Here is a 17,565-nt window from a genome sequence, read left to right as displayed (position 1 = left end):
AAAAAATAAATAACCATGAGACCTGGAGGGAGATAACAAAAGAATTTATGGATCACCTGTTTACAATTCTATCTTGAACTGAAGGGGTGGGGGGTTGTGTAAGGGATTCAAAAGAACTCCTTTCAAGTTCACAGGGTTAGGGGCAGCGCTTTACTTGGGCGGGCTTTTTCAATGGCCTCTCTGTAGGTCAAAAGTCACTAAAATACCCAATAAATATAGCTGCCTGAAAATGGAGATTGGTCCAGCTGTGACTGTGCAGCTAATAGTGTAGCATCCTACAGCTAATCCTTATTCACAGTTATGGTCAGGAAAACATAGCATCACATGTCCATCATGAGTTCCTTAAAGCATATTTCCGTGTTTCCTTTCACTTTAAATTGTTAGTTTGGACCAAACTGATTAAAAACAAACTATTGCCTTCACTGTATGTGCTGCAGCTTCATACAGTACACAATGCTGGGTTCTGGCTGTGAGACAGACTTTCCATCTCACAACCGGAAAAAAACAGAGTTGTTCTGAGCAGCACTCAGTCATTCATAGGCAGCTTTGTATTCTGTGAATGAATACAAAGCTTCCGCTGATTGGCCAAATCAGAGATTGTAATGTCATCAGTCCACCTTGTCGCCTCAGCCAATCAGAGGAAGCTTTGTATTCACAGAATACAAAGCTGCCTATGAATGGGTGAGCGCCGCTCAGACAGTCTCTCTTATTTTGTTCCAGGTGTGGGGCAGGAAGTCTCTGTCTCACAGCTGGAATCCAGCACGGTGTACTGTATGTAGCTGAAGCTATATACAGTTCAATACAGTGTTCAGAGACAGCTTAGCACTTAATGAGGGAAATCGTTTGTTTAGACCAGCTTGGTCCAAACTATTTAAAGTGACAGGACACCTGGAAATCAGCTTTAAATGTGAAGTATACATTAAAAAAAAAAAAAAAAAATATATCTGCGGATCACGGGTGCTATGCACAGGCTCTTGCAGAATCTTCTGCCAGCTCCCTGTCAGTACCGAGATACAATCTTTCAGTTACTGAGATGGAGGAAGTGTATGGACTACGGATGCAATTGTCACACTCATATTCCATTGAGTACTACAAGTCTGTGTTGCAGTACCAAATGGATCTTGTAGTTTATTCACAGATCTTTGTGAGTAAATGATGCAGTTGTGCGGGGGTCCGCCAATTCTAAAATTGACAGCAGCTGAGGGGGAGAAGGGGGTCGTTCTAGGGGTTGGAGGGATAGCTTAACATGTTACATCCTAAATACAGATGAACGTGTTGCAAAAGGTGGCGCTAGCCTTCAACACTGCTGACCAACTCGGCCTGACCTATTCACAGTAACCCTTACCTTCTGTTTCTTCTTCTGCAACGGCCGCTCCTCCTCATCTTCTTCTAATAATTTAAGAGCCAGTTCCTTGTTCACCTTTGGTAGTTTCTAGAAAAGAAAGAGTACATATGTCACAGACTCTAAAGCTGCACCAGGCAGACTTATCAAGTGCTTTTTTTATTTTTATTTTTTTTGCCAAACCTCTGCTTACAAATTGCTCAGATAACCGCATCCACCAGAGTATAATAGAAGCATCACTGACATGTTTACACATTTTTGAAAGCCAAGACCACCTTAAGCTGATTTTTGCAGCATTGGCTTAAAGCTAGTGAGGTGAAGCAAACAACTTCTACACAAAAGCAAATAACCTCATGCTTTAGCCTATAGATTTACAATACAGGGGTGTTGCGATTGTATCCTTAAGCCACATACAATCAGATCCAGAGAAAGGCCTCGTGTAAGTTGTGAATGTGAAGGTATAATGGAATAGAGAGGTGAGGATCTTCTTACTGCTTCACATCCTGAGTTTCATCTCAAACTAAACTGATCATTTGTGCCTTCTGTGCAGTACAAGTAAAGGACACATTCATGTACACAGCACAGAGGGAAGATGGTATGCACCATTGTTATATCTGTTATAATGGCCACCAATAACAGGTGGGTGGAGTTGTGCACTGTCTGATAGAAAGCAAAGCCAAGCCGCTCCAGGGGAGAGCAATCCCATGCTTCAACCTCACAGTGCAGGTCCAGTCCATAATCTGGATAGGAGCCACTGGAACAGGAAAAGGTTTGACCGCACTCGGAGGTTTGAAGCAAAACTGAGGACTTTATTGAAGATAAAAAAATTTTCAGACAAACATTGTAGACATCATGACATCAATGCAGACCTGGCAGAGTTTAACGTGTTTCACGCATTGAAATTCACTTAGTCATAATCTATGCACTGTGTAGGTGTGCACTGTGTAGGTGTGCACTGTGTAGGTGTGCACTGTGTAGATGTGCACTGTGTAGATGTGCACTGTGTAGATGTGCACTGTGTAGGTAGCATGTGACAAACGGAATTTAACAATCCATTATTTTCCTATAGATGCACCTGTATGCTGTTACACTGTCACTGCAGCTGGAAGTCCACCTGGCTAAATATAAAACCTGGGAGGGTAGGTGAGGTGATTATTAAAGCGGAGTTCCAGCTGTTTCTGTGTTTAAAAAAAAGTCAACAGCTACAAAAAATGTAACTGCTGACTTTTAACAAACACATTCACCTGTCCTACGATCCAGCGATGCGGCCGCCCGAAGCCTCAGTTCTCTTCCCGACCTTCCCCCAGCATCACTAGCGTGGACAACCAGCTGTGACAGCTTACCGCTTCACAGCCGGGTATGCACTGCGCATGCGTGAGTCGCTCTGTGTGTCCTACATGGCCGGGCAATCTTCTGGTACCTGTGACGGAGTCCTGTCCCAGAAGATTGCAGGGAGGGAGGGGGAGAGGAGACCTTCTGCTTGAGATGCCTAGGCACAAGAGCGAAAGTGGGAGCTGTGTACCTGTCAAAACGAGGTACCCGCTCCCCCTCCCCCCCAAAAAAATGACACGCCAAAAGGTGGCACGTCAGGGTGTCAGGAGTCCTTAAAGCCCTCAAAAGCATCTGTTTGGGATTGGTTTGACCAGATGCTTTACAAACTTAGCAGCTTGTAAACATCACACCGAAACCAGAAGCAATGAAATCCTCGGGTCACTAGAATTTAGCAGTATTAGCACACTTTCTCATCACAGTATTCACTGTCCTAGCTGGTAACTTACAAGCAACCGTCCGACATCTGCAGCACCCCAGAGATAACCAAATGCTAGTGGATCAGCACAGTGTATGGTAGCCAGCTGTATGTGCTTCACTCACCTTGATCTGAACACGCTGTGCCCGGGTTTCCTCTATCTTCTGCCTGATTTTATCCTTTCTGTAGTCTTCATAGGCAAATGGATTCACCATCGCTTTCACCTGAGAATACAAATATGAATCTAACAAAGCAATTTTACACGCCAAACTCAACTATCTCTATAGATCACAAATATACCTCAATAAAAAAAAAATGTGTTACCTTGTGATACAAGCGTATATCAATAAAGTAGCCGTGCATATATGCTCGGAGCAAGGGAGACCCAATCAGATGTGCGAGACCTGGTCAGTGAACAATAAAACATGTCTAGTAAGAGTCACAAGTCTGATGGATCACAATATACTACCACTTACATACTATGCCAAAAAACAAGCAGCGATAATAAACAATGGAGAGAAAAAAAAGTACAGCTGTAACCTAAAACAACCAAAACTCCATTTAATTTTTCCTTTTCGTTTTGCATTGGGATTAAACCAAACTAGCGAGGCCTACATCGTATTCCGTAATAGACGTTTTCTAGTGTATTTCTTGTTCGGCTCCAGTCGTTATGCTGGGAATTTCACTTTTGTCTTTGATGCTGGTAACGATGTACCAAATACAAGTTGGTTGTCAATTGGCACTGGAATGTGAGCTGAAAAGGGTTTGTGAAGTGCTGTTGAAAGCAAAGAAAGAGAAAGCCTGTGGGGAAGGAGGAGGTAAGTGTGAATCATAACAACTCCCCAATAAAAAGGTGAATGATCCGTGTAAAACCCCCTGTCTGTGAACGACTAGGACCTGTCTGTCTGCTCTGTCATCTGGCTGGGTGTCTGAAATTCCCGAAATCTATTAAAATAAGAACAACCCAAAGCAAATCTCTATAATGTATGGGCAAAGAATTAACTACTTGCCCTCCAGAAGATTTACCCCACTTCATGACCAGGCCATTTTTTGCTATATGGCACTGCGTTACTTTAACGGACAATTGCGCTGTCATGAAATGCTGTACCCATATACAATTTATATATATTTTTTTCCCCAACAAATAGAGCTTTCTTTTGTTGGTATTTGATCACCACTGTTTTTTTCTTGCACTATAAACAACAACAAAAAAAAACCCGTCAATTTAAAATAAAATTTATTGGATTGGTTTGCGCAAAAGTTATAGCGTCTACAAACTATGGGATTTTTTTTTTTTTTTTTTTACTAGTAATGGCAGCGATCAACGACTGCGATATTGCGACAGACAAATCGGACACTGACACTTTTTTGGGACCAGTGACACTTATGCCTCGTTTCCACTGAGCGGATCGGTTCGGTACGCTATTTTGGGTGTTTCCATTATGAAAGCGGCCCATACAACCGAACCATACCGCTCCATTCAGGGTCCTGCTTCAGATGTGGGGCCATAGAAAATGGAATGGTTCGGTTAGGGCGGAGCTACGATAAATTCCACTGATTGGCTGACAGAAAACCCTCTGCTGTGCTATGCTGAGGCATTTTTTCTAAACCCTGTATGGCCCCTTGTGGTCCCACTTGCAGTGGAAACACTCCCCTGAATAGACCGGACCATTCTAGGCCATTCAAACTGTACCGAACCGATCCGCTCAGTGGAAGCCAGGCACAAAACATTTTCACAAGCACTTCCGAGGCAGAGAACAGTCTTTGACTTTGCTTTTGTTATTTATTAAGGGATAACTACTTGGATAGGGATGGGAGGTTATGGGATGCCCACTTGACTTAAACAACAAACTTCAGGGACACTCTTCCTATATATACAATCACTATATACATCTCCTCTTCTTCCTTCAGCACTCACTTGCAGAAGCCAGCTGGATCACTGTGTAAAGATCTGACAGTCACTCAGTCAGATTAAAGCAATAGCCCATTACAGGCAGGAACCCGAACTCTAAGGCTGGCCATACATGGTCGAATTTCGAAAGAATTTTCTTTTTAAAATCAGAAAATTTGTGCGTTTTGTGATCCGATGATGTCACCATTGATTTCGAAATTCCACCAACCAAGCCTTCAATTTCACCTCATGTTGCTACAGAAAATAATTTTCGTGGCCGGGAATCTTCTTTACTTTCCGGGAATTTTCTTTTCTTGCACATGCGCATTTCTTTATCGATTACATTTCTCGCACGATTCTCCCATCATTGATTAGAAAATCGTTTGTTTTTCAAAAAATTTCCAACATGTCCGATTACTCAAATTTGATTGCGGCACGAAAATCGGCTGTTGCTGCAGCCCACTAATGGTGCAAAATACGAACAAAAATTTGAAACAGGTATGGCCTTGCCTTAGTTGGGTATGGGCTGGGAAAAAAAAAATTGCGGCTGCGGCTTAGTCCGCGGCGTCCGGCCTCGCCTAAAAACTCCTACCTGGAGCTCCCCAGGACCGGCACTGACACCGTGAGGAGCGAGTTTTTTTTAAACAAAATTGCAGATTTTTTTTTTTTTTTTGAGAAAATCGCCCAGCTTTAGTTGTGTAGCAGAATTTCAGTGTCTAGCTTACATTACTCCTGTGGCTACTGATCCCAGCACCACCTCTTCACTGCCAACCCACCTGGCTGCAGCTGCCCCTTTCACTAGCCCTCCAGGCTAACTTCTCCTGACTGACACTCACAAGCTCACCCGGCCGACTCTCAGGAGATATCCCAGTAGTGCTGACCTGCTTCCCGCTGTCATCTCTCCTTGTTCCCGTACCTCAAGGAAGGGCTTCCTCCATGTGTCCCTGAGAGCCACCGACAGCCTCCTCGGGACTCCATCTTCCACTGACTGCCCCTCCTGGCAAGACTCATGTCTATTGGGGGCCTGCACCCTGCCAGCTCTTCCCTATGGGAATTTGCGGAGGGTACTCAAATATTCCAAGCAGGTCCTCCTAACCTTCACCCACCATGTCCAGGACATTCTCCAATGTCTCAGAAAACAAGGGGGGGGGGGCACCAGAGAGGCTGCTAGGATCGGTCATCCAGCCCCGAGTCACTAAACCCTAAAACAGATTCACAGCTTAGACTTAGCCCTGAGCCACTAAATTTACTTACTCTAACATCTAGCACACAGACTAGAGGGTGCTACATATACAAAAATATTCCAGAGCAACCAATGTGTTATATCAATATTATAAGGATATTCTCTGTGACAGGCTGTCCTAGCCTAATCAGAACATACCCAGCCTCTATAATAAATCAGAAGTAAAACATGATGTATTCGGCCATTTTTTCCATATTTTTTTACCTACACTTGTCTTGATGATGTCAGGACCAGTGTTAGTGATATCAAAGTCTTGTAATTTTTTTTGTTTAAAAATAACAAACATTATACTTACCCACCCTGTGTAGTGGTTTTGCACAGAGCAGCCCAGATCCTCCTCTTCTCGGGTCCCTCACCGGTGCTCCTGACCCTTCCTGCCGAGTGCCCCCACAGCAAGCAGCCTGCTCTGTGTTCCCATTCAGACTCAGTGCAGCCCCGCCCCTTCTCTCTCATTGGCTCACTGACTTTGATTGACAGCAGTGGGCGCCATTGGCTCAGCCAATCAGGAGGGAGAGTCCAGGACAGCTGAGGCTCTCGTGCAACATTGCTTGATCCAGATGGGCCTCATGTAAGTATTAGGGGGGCAGATATGAGCCCCTGCACACAGAATAGAATGTATTAAGATAAAAAACATTCTGCCTTTAAAACCACGTAAATTTTGTCGACGAAATGAACACCATTTTAGTCAACTAAAATACGGCTAAAACTAAAATCAATTCAGATGGCTAAAATATGACTAAAACTAAAATGCCATTTTAGTCAAAAGACTGACTAAAACTAAATTGAAATTTAACGTCAAAATTAAAAAAAGTTTTTTCTCTAACACCGGCTAAATCTGTTTATGAAGTGAATGTTCAAACGTTAAAGGGGTTGTAAACCCTCGTGTTTTTTCACCTTAATGCATCCTATGCATTAAGGTGAAAAAACTTCTGACACTGACCAGCCTCTCAGCCCCCGTTTCACTCACCTGAGCCCGTTCGTTCCCTTGGCGGAGACACGCTCACCTTCTCTGCCGGGGGTTCTCGGCTCTTGATTGGATAGATTGAAAACAGCGCAGCCATTGGCTCCCGCTGTCAATCAATCCGATGACGCGGGCGCCGGGGCCGAGTCCTGCATTCTGCGTCTATGGACGCAAATGCTGGACTCAGGAGCGCGCCCGCAAGATAACCCCCCGGGAGAGCGCTTCTACTAGGGGGTTATACGATGCAGGGAGGAGGAGCTGATAGCGCCGCCGGGAGACCCCAGAAAAGGGTGATCGGGGCCACTCTGTACAAAACGAACTGCACAATGTAGGCAAGTATGACATTTTTTTTTTTTTTTTTAATAACAAAGGGTTTACAATCACTTTAATACCATAATGCTACTTTCACACTGGGGGCCGTCCGAGCGTTAGTACTAAAGCACTACTCGTTTTAGTGGCGCTTTTCAGCCACTTTTAACCCCCGCTAGCGGCCGAAGAAGGGGTTAATTTCAATGGACAGGGCGTTTTGGGAGCACTATATACAGCGCTCCCAGACCACCCCAAAGATGCTGCTTGCAGGACTTTTTCTAACGTCCCGCAAGCGCACCGCCCCAGTGTGAACGCACTCGGGTGTTCACATTGGGCACCATGGGAGGCAGTTTTCAGGTGCATTACAGGTGCTATTTCTAGCGCTAAAATGCCTGAAAACTGTGTGAAAGGGGTCTTAATAATGTTATTATATTTTTAATCCAGGAGTATACGAGTTTGAAAATTCTAGAAAAACGCTTAAATAACGAGGTTGTAAACCTCCCTGTGTAAGTTATACCTATAGATAAGCCTAGAATAAGGCTTACCTATAGGGTACTGTAAATATCTCCTAAATATGCTCTGCTTAGGAGATACCTACTGTATACTGCACAGATGATGTCATCAGTGCATGCGCTCTGAAGGAACGGCCGCCCATGCAGTTTCTTCAAGAGCATGTGCCGTAAGAGGCGGCCCCCACGCGCATGTGCGGGAGTGACATCATGTGGCGCCGGCCAGTCACAAAGCCGGAGTCCGTAGCCCCGGAAGGAAGACAGGCGAAGATGGATGGGGCCTGCAGCGGGGACGACGCGGGCTTCGTTTGCAGGTGTGATGCATACTAGTACATTATAACTTTACATTGCAGGGAAGAAAAAAGGAAGAAAAGCCCACCAGGGTTTTTTTCCCTCTTTAAAGCGGGATTCCGACCTAAAAAAAAAAAAAAAAAAATTAAAAGTCAGCAGCTACAAACACTGTAGCTGCTGACTTTAAATAAGTACTTACCTGTCCTGGGTGCCCGCAATGTCGGCCGCCCGAAGCCGACCTGTCCCTCGGCTTTCGGTTCCCGGCACCGCCATCCTAGGTAAGAGAAACAGGCAGTGGAGCCTTGCGGCTTCACTGCCAGTTTCCTACTGCGCACGCGCGAGCGGCACGGCGCTCTGTGAATGGCAACGTGGTGTTCTGGGAACACAAACAGTTCCCAGAAGACAACGGGGCCGCTCACCGAGGAGCAGAAGACGCCGCGGAAAAGGAAGAGGCAGATTAGGAAGACTGCCTAGCAACAAGGGTTTAGGTAAGTTTAAACTTTTTTTTTTTTTTTTTCAAATTTTTATTTTTTTTATTTTTTGGGGAATTTTTGGTGTAATTTTTTTTTTTACAGGGTGGCCCTCCACTTTAAATAATGCATTACAATTAAACTAAACCCATAAGTATGTAGTCAACTAAAATACACCTAAAACAATTCAGATGACTAAAAATACGACAAAAACTAAAATGGCATTTTAGTCAAAAGACTATGACCAAAACTAAATTGAAATTTGACATCAAAATAAACACTGGTCAGGTCCCTAGACGGGTGGAGTATGGGATGCAGGCGCTGCAGCAATCGGTCTAGCTGCAGGGAGGAACGGGCAAGTAACTCTCCTCTTATTTACCCCTAGAGCACAGCCCCACTGCAAAGGGACCATTGTTTTATTTGCCTGGAGTTGGGCTTTAAGTTGCCTTGATGTTACTCACCAAGGTCATCCAGATCCTTTTTAGTGACAAACTTGTAATCGTCATACACGGTTGTCTCTGGGTTTTCTTCCAGTTCTTCGGTGAGGTTATCCAAGAATGAACACCACTTCGGAGCAGGGCCCAGGGCCTACAACCACAAAAATGCATTGAGTTAAAGAGTCGCCGTCACTACTAAATCATATACTAATAGAATTCTATTCTTCTACTGATGCTACCAGCCTCACCCGTACACTACACAAACTATTATAAAGATATAAAGACCTCACATGGGAGACTAATCTCTTCTAAAAACAAGGACAATACAAGCAATTGTTCCAATACTGGAGGATTGCGGCTGAAACATTGCGATCATTAGAGTGCCAGCAGTTCAGATAAATGGCAAGTGATGAATCAGTTATCTATCTGTGGAGGTGTTTACACAAATACGGACAGTACAAATTGGAGGAGACTGTAGTGATGTAGTCACTGATCTAGCAGTGGGGTCCTGGAATATTTCATTTTTAAAAAACAAATTCTAGCGCATTCTGTTTCATCTGTCTGTGATTAGTAAAGACATTAAGTCAATGCATTTATAGAAGGCTCAATGTGCGTCTTCTTGAAAGGCTGCAGGAGGAAATCACTAGGATTTCCTGACGTTGGGTCTGACTTACTAATATCTGTTAATCCCCTTGAACATGTTTGGTCTGGGGGTAGGATGCACATGTTTCCATTCTGAGCTAGACACAAGCTGTGCAGTCATTAACACATTGACCTATTTCCTCCTGAACTCACCTAACACATCTGCGCTGAGCCTATTCAGACAAAAATACCCGACTACTGATCACTTGTGGATGTTGACAAGACACCGCGAAGCAGGCAGGAAAACAATGAGACATCTGCTACAGTTTATGGTGGAGTGAGCCAAAAGGAACCAGAAAGCCCTCCAAGTCTACTTTTCATAAACCTTTCATTTAAATTGGTTCTAAAGGTAGATTGTATTTTACCTTCATGCATTCTATACATGAAGGTAAAAAAATCCCCACCCAGCCCTCCCTTTTACTTACCTGAGCCTGATCTTGATTCAGCATTGTACACAAGTGTAGCATAGCTGCTCCCTCTTCTCAGTGGCTCAGCCATTGGCTCCTGCTACTGTCAATCACAGCTAGTGAGGAGGGAGCAGGGGACTGGCCCGAGCCTTGCTGTGTGTGTGTCTATAGACACAGAGCCAGCTCGGGAGCGAGCCTGCATGAGTGTCCCCATAGCAAGTGGCTTGCTACTGGGGGCACTAAACAGGGGAGGGGAGGACCAGTGGCGGACCTCAGAAGAGGAGGACCAGGGCTGCTTTGTGCAAACTCATTGCACAGAGCAGGTAAATATAATATATTTGTGATTTAAAAAACGTTTTTCCTTTACAATTACTTTAAAGTGGTAGTAAAGTCTGTTCTACTACTTGTACCTACAGACAAGCCTATAGTAAAGCTTACCTGTAGGTACTGTGAATATCTCAAACTTGCACAGTTTAGAAAATATTCAGAGGGCATGCTACAGGTGACAATTTAGCGCATGCGCTCTGAGGGTCCGGCATACAGTGTCGGACCTTCAGAGCCCATGCCATAAACGGTGGCTCCCGTGTGCACGCGCAATGTCATCGCGCCCCCAGCCACTCATGTAGCCGGAGGACGTGAACCCAGAAGGAAGACCAGGGGAAGATGTCAGCCCTCAGCGGTGACAGGGCAGCAATGGAGGGCTTCGTTCTAAGGTAAGTCTCTCATAATGTGCTAGTGTGCGATGCATACAAGCACATTATGCCATTGCCTTGCAGGGGATCCCCCCCCATCAACTGCGGTTTACTACTGCTTTAACCATCTGCCATATCAGATGGTTAAAGCAGTAGTATGTATTGTATAGACTAATTGTGGCCAGATAAAAAAATAATCTTAAAGTGGTTCTAAAGCCTAAACATTTTTCCTTGCATTAAGGTAAAAATGTTTAGGTATCAATATCCCCCTCTTATACTTACCTGAACCGTCATTCAATTCAGCATGTGGACATCTGCAGCTCTTCTCTCCCCTCACTTCTGGGTCTCACTGGCTTTGCTAGGGAACTGGGAGCCGTTGTCAATGAAAGCCAGTGACAAGGGAGTGGCTTCCCATGGGGGAACTGGACAGGAGGAGGGGCCAGGAGTGCCGGCGGGGGACCCGAGAAGAGGAGGTTCGTGGTTGCTCTGTGCAATTCCATTATGTAGTATAGAGATGTTTGTTTTTTTATTTTACCTTTACATTTGCTTTAATATTTAAAAAAAAAAAAAAAAAAAATGTTTTCAGGTAAAAGTAGAAGTATGTTTTTGGTTTTTTGGAATAATACTTACCTAGGTGGATGCAGCACTGGTCTAATGCTGCATCTGTTCCCCATTGGTTTTAAGACTGAGAACTGAGCGATCAAACACCACTGTGCTCTGTGATCAGAGGGCTGGTGACTGTCAGTCACTGGCTCTCTGCTCTGGGAGGGAGCAGCTGGCCCAGGCTCTCAGCAGCTCGCTGAGAGGCTGAGCCAGCTGTCGGTCCAAGTTCCTGGGTGGCTCCCGACCATATTGTCGTGATCTTTCCCTAGCCTGGACTGGCTTTGTGATGTCAGCCAACAACAGGCTTCAGCCCGTTGTCTGCTGAAAACGGATCACAGGAGTGCAGAACAAACTGCACTCTTGTGATCCACAGGAGAAGTACAGCCAAACAAGGTTTGGCTGTACCCCTCATTTAAGCTGGCCATATAAAGCTAAGTGGTTGTAAACTCTTACCTTTACCCAGTGACGTGATTGGCCTCAGGTGATACACAGAAGAAACAAATCCTGTGCATAAGTTGTACCCGTTTATCTGAAGCCATTTGTCCTGTACATCCTTGTAAAACTCAGATAAAAAGGATTTTTCACAGACTCAAAAAGCAGGGAGTTGCAGTTACGCATTGTACAAGAGCTCTGAGAGCTGATTGGAGGGAAGGAATACACCCCCCTTCACACATAAACAAAGTTGAAGCTGTCAATCAAAGTTGAAGCTGGAGCTCACTGCCCTGTCACCTTTTTAGCTCTGGTGTCAGGAAAACTTGTCAGAAGGGACACATGCTGATAACAGAGGAACTAGACAGCAGAGAGAAATGACACTTAAGCTGGCCATAGACTGACCAAAATTTGGTCGGATTAGTAGGAAATGGATGAATTTAGATCTATGGGCTTGGACTTGGCCCCGCCTCTCAACAGGATTTAATTGACAGCATCAGGAGCCAATAGCTCCCCGCTGCTGCTTGAGTCTCCTGTGAGACTAGGAAGAGGGTAGAGATGCAGTCAGTCACATTGCTGGATCAAGAGAGGACTCAGGTAAGTGTTTGGTGGGATGCACAAGTAGTGGTAAAATATTTTTTACCCTAATGTAGGGAATGCATTATGATAAAAAAAAGTTTTACCTTTAGAACCACTTTAAGAGACCAGACCTGCTTCAATATATATTTAAAAGAAGAAAAAAAAGAAAGCAATTTCAATGCCTTCAACCCCTTGATGCTTCATTTAAAGGTTTGGCTAGGATGAGAGGCAGTCCAGTGAAAGCTTCCAATTGCAACCTGATGTTCTGGCAGGTCTGAAGACAGTGCTGGTTGCCTGTGTGCGGTCACACGGGAGGAAGGAGAGTCAGTCACATGATCCTCATACCCAAAAGTACTGAGCAACAGGGCAAGTACATAAAACTGGATGGTGGAGTCCCCATTAAAGTGAATCTGGGCAAAGCACAAGTTCACTTTAGGTTTTCCACATACATTTTATATATATATATATATATATATATATATATATATATATATATATATATATTACGCACACACACACATTTTACAGCACTGTGTATGCCTAAAAATTGTCTGTTTGCCTGGAATTTAACCGTGAAAGCAGCATGTGTGTCTATGTGTATGTGTGTATTATGTGTGTCTATGTGTATGTGTGTATTATGCGTGTCTATGTATTATGTGTGTCTATGTGTATGTGTGTATTATGTGTGTCTATGTGTGTCTATGTGTATGTGTGTATTATGTGTGTCTATGTGTATGTGTGTATTATGTGTGTGTATGTGTGTATTACGTGTCTCTCCTTTGAATCCAGATTATCTGTTGATGGAAAGCTCACCACTATGCCTGTCAACATTCCATGTGTTAAAGCAATTTGTATATTTAATATGACAGCCAATTTGCAGATGAAAGGTTTCTGAGTAAATTGCACAATTGCAGGTAACAGGATAATTCCTATATTCCCCTGATGCCACTTAATGTAGTTTTCTGACGTCACCCAGTTTAAATATAGGGCAATGTGCATCATTCACACATGTCCTTTCATGTTACATCTATGATTATTTCACATCATAACCCCTACGATGATTAAACATGCATCCTGTCCTGAATTTCCTACACACCCAGAGATCAGCCACCAGCCAAATGTGAACAGACATCACTTTTCCCAAATTTTCATGAGCTTCCTGCCATGACCAGATACAACTGGATTTATCTCAGCGGCAGTATTTGAGGCTCGGCGGGCAGCCTGCAACATTTAAAGGGACAAGTTGTAGAATAAATCCATCCATCTGGGCTAAAGTCAGAAAGTCCACTCAGTTCACCTTTCACCTTATATTTAGTGTGCTTCTGGACAAAGAATGAATCCTTTGGTGTTCTGATGTAATGCTGTGCAACCTCCCTCTCCTGATTCAGAGAATCCTGACTCCACATACTTCCAATTAAAAAGCTTTTGGGCTGAAACTGGGCTGAAAGTGTGTCTAAACCCAGGACCCTGCATTCACTATATCTGGTCTCCCACAGTACATAGAACATGGAAATGTAATTATTTTAGTAAATATAAACTGCTAAATACCTTTTCTCATCAGCAGTATATACCCTGTTTCCCTGAAAATAAGCCCTACCCCGAAAATAAGACCTAGCGTGATTTTTGGGGATGGCTGCAATATAAGTCCTATCCTGAAAATAAACCCTAGTTAAAGTCCTTGTAAAATCATGTAATCTGTTTTGTAAAAAAAATTATAAAATGTGCAGTGTAACTTTTTGTGGAAAATACCTTATTTACAGCACGGCTGGGTGCTCATGTGACCCGCCGGAGCATTTCGTTTCTCATTGCGGCTGATGTCAGCAGCCCCTCCCTCTGCAGCAATTGGAGCGCGCCAACGTCAGCTGAGATTTCAGCCACTCCCTCTGCAGCAATTGGAGCGGGCCAATGTCAGCTGAGATTTCAGCCACTCCCTCTGCAGCAATTGGAGCGGGTCAACGTCAGCTGAGATTTCAGCCACTCCCTCTGCAGCGATTGGAGCGCGCCAACGTCAGCTGAGATTTCAGCCACTCCCTCTGCAGCGATTGGAGTGGGCCAACGTCAGCTGAGATTTCAGCCACTCCCTCTGCAGCAATTGGAGCGGGTCAACATCAGCTGAGATTTCAGCCCCTCCCTCTGCAGCGATTGGAGCGCGCCAACATCAGCTGAGATTTCAGCCCCTCCCTCTGCAGCAATTGGAGCGGGTCAACATCAGCTGAGATTTCAGCCCCTCCCTCTGCAGCGATGGGAGCGGGCCAACGTCAGCTGAGATTTCAGCTCCTCCCTCTGCAGCGATTGGAGCGGGCCAACGTCAGCTGAGATTTCAGCTCCTCCCTCTGCAGCGATTGGAGCGGGCCAACGTCAGCTGAGATTTCAGCTCCTCCCTCTGCAGCGATTGGAGCGGGCCAACGTCAGCTGAGATTTCAGCTCCTCCCTCTGCAGCGATTGGAGCGGGCCAACGTCAGCTGAGATTTCAGCTCCTCCCTCTGCAGCGATTGGAGCGGGCCAACGTCAGCTGAGATTTCAGCTCCTCCCTCTGCAGCGATTGGAGCGGGCCAACGTCAGCTGAGATTTCAGACCCTCCCTCTGCAGTATTTGGAGCAGGGAAGAAGAGCTCCCGCGTGATCACATGAGCGCCGTAAAAAAAGGTATTTTCCACAATAAAGTTACACAAGGAGACACACTGCACATTATATAATCTTTTTACAGAACGGATTACATAATTTTACAATGACTTTAACTAAGGTTTTGGGATTACAGAATTTCATAATGCTGACTGAGCCAACGGGGACACAGGAACATTTAAAAAAAACATTTTATTATTTTATTCCAGGTTTTTTAGAACATAGAAAGGGGTAAATGACACAGCATAAGCACTGTGCTGTCTATCATGCTCTAAAGTTTAAAGGATCAGGATATTTATTTTTTTTCCAGAAGAAGATGCAATGACTGTATTTGAATAAATGAAGGTTATTGTACATACTGTAAATAAATAAGACATCCCCTGAAGATAAGCCCTAGTGTAAGACCTGGTTAAAGTGATTTTAAAGCTTTATTTAAAAAAAAAAAAAAAAAAAAAAAAAAGAAGAAGGACAAATAAACATGTCCTATTTACCTGCTCTGGCTCCTCTCCTCGAGCAGTGCCCCCAGAGAAAGCCACTTGCCCTGGGGGCACCTCTGCGTGCTCGCTCCCGAGCTGCTGCTTTATGCGTCCATAAGACACAGAGCCACAGCTTACCTTCCCCACTCTCTCCTCATTGGCTCACTGGCTGTGATTGACAGCAGTGGGATCCAATGGGCTCCCGCTGCTGTTTCAGGCAATGAGGAGGGAGCCTCTCCCGGGACAGCTGAGGCTATCGTGAACATCACTGGATCAGAGGGAGCTCAGGTAAGGACACAGGTTTTTTGCATAGAATGCATGAATGTAAAAAACCCTTCAGCTTTTAGAACCACTTTGAAGCTTGTAGGAAGTTTTCATTCTCCTCTGACTGTCCTATGAAGCTGCATGAAACCTGAGCCTCTGTTTGGATAGTGCTGACTGACCCTGTGCCAACAGCACTTAGGGTAGCTGCAAAACCTTTGAAACAAAATCATTCTGAAAGATGAGACCAAAAAGAAAATGTATGGCCATAACCCATAAATGCTATGATTGGAAAGAAGTCAACAAGGCCTATGAACACATCATCTCTACTGTAAAGCATGGAGGTTGACCTTGCATGTTTTGCGAAAGGTAATGTTACATAGAGTAAATTAATACCCAACATGTCGCGCTTCAAAATTGCACCAGCTCGTGGAATGGCGACAAAGATTTACCCTTAAAAATCTCCATAGGCGACGTTTAAATATTTCTACAGGTTACCCATTTTGAGTTACAGAGGAGGTCTAGGGCTAAAATTATTGCTCTTGCTCTAACGATCGCAGCAATACCTCACATGTGTGGTTTGAACACAGTTTTCATATGCGGGCGCGACTTACGTATTATTTATTTTACTTTATTTTTTGACACTGTCAAAAAAATTGTGTCACTTTTATTCCTATTACAAGGAATGTAAACATCCCTTGTAATAGGAAAAAAGCATGACAGGACCTCTTAAATATGAGATCTGGAGTCAAAAAGACCTCAGATCTCATATTTAAAATAAAATGCAATAAAAAAAAAAATTAAATGTCATTTGAAAAAAAATTAAAAATTGCCACTTTAACACCAGGCACTTAGACACCTTCCCGCCCAGGCCAATTTTCAGCTTTCAGCGCTGTCGCAATTTGAATGACAATTGCGCGGTCGTGCTACACTATACCCAAACAAATTTTTTATCATTTTGTTCCTACAAATAGAGCTTTCTTTCGGTGGTATATGATCACCTCTGCGGTTTTTATTTTTTGCGCAACAAATAAAAAAAGACCGAAAATTTTGAAAAAAAAAGTTTTTCTTTGTTTCTGTTAAAATTTTTTGTAAATAAGTATGTTTTCTTCTTCAATGACGGGCACTGATATGGCTGCACTGATGGGCACCGAAGAGGTGGCACCAATGAGGTGGCACTGATGGGCACTGATGGACACTGATAGGTGGCACTGATGGGCACTGATGGGCAGTTATGGGTGGCACTGATAGTTGGCACAGATGGGCACTGATAGGTGGCACCAATGGACACTGATGGGTGGCACTGATGCCCCTAAGGGTGGCATTGCTGGGCATCAGTGCTATATAATGGTGCCAATCAGTGCCCATTTGTGGGCACAGATTGGGCATTGACTGGGCACATGTGGATGGCCATGGGGTACATACCTGGCCATCCACATGTTGCCCCTCTCCCTGGTGGTCCTAGTGGCGATCCCTGGTGGTCCAGTGTGGTGATCTGCGGGGGGGCTGCGCTGATAAACAATCAGCGCAGACCCCCCCGCCAGGAGAGCCGCTGATCGGCTCTCCTCTACTCGCGTCTGTCAGACGCGAGTGAGGAAGAGCCGATCAACGGCTCTTCCTATTGACATCGTGATCAGCCGTGATTGGACACGGCT

At 44.4% G+C, this 17,565-nt stretch overlaps 1 protein-coding gene across 1 annotated transcript in view; it reads right to left on the bottom strand.

Annotated features, from left to right (window-relative positions):
- Positions 1-17,565, bottom strand: part of NOL10 (nucleolar protein 10) — a 140,956-nt gene that overhangs the window by 76,013 nt on the left and 47,378 nt on the right. Inside the window, 4 exon segments of the mRNA XM_073625385.1 lie at positions 1,346-1,432; positions 3,215-3,313; positions 3,414-3,493; positions 9,225-9,351. Of these exon segments, the coding sequence (XP_073481486.1) occupies positions 1,346-1,432; positions 3,215-3,313; positions 3,414-3,493; positions 9,225-9,351 (393 nt within the window).

Source organism: Aquarana catesbeiana, linkage group LG04, assembly GCF_042186555.1.
Source record: "Aquarana catesbeiana isolate 2022-GZ linkage group LG04, ASM4218655v1, whole genome shotgun sequence".
NCBI classification, from domain to species: Eukaryota; Metazoa; Chordata; class Amphibia; order Anura; family Ranidae; genus Aquarana; species Aquarana catesbeiana.
Note: the sequence above shows the minus strand (reverse complement) of the source record. Positions and strands in the feature narration are given on the sequence as shown.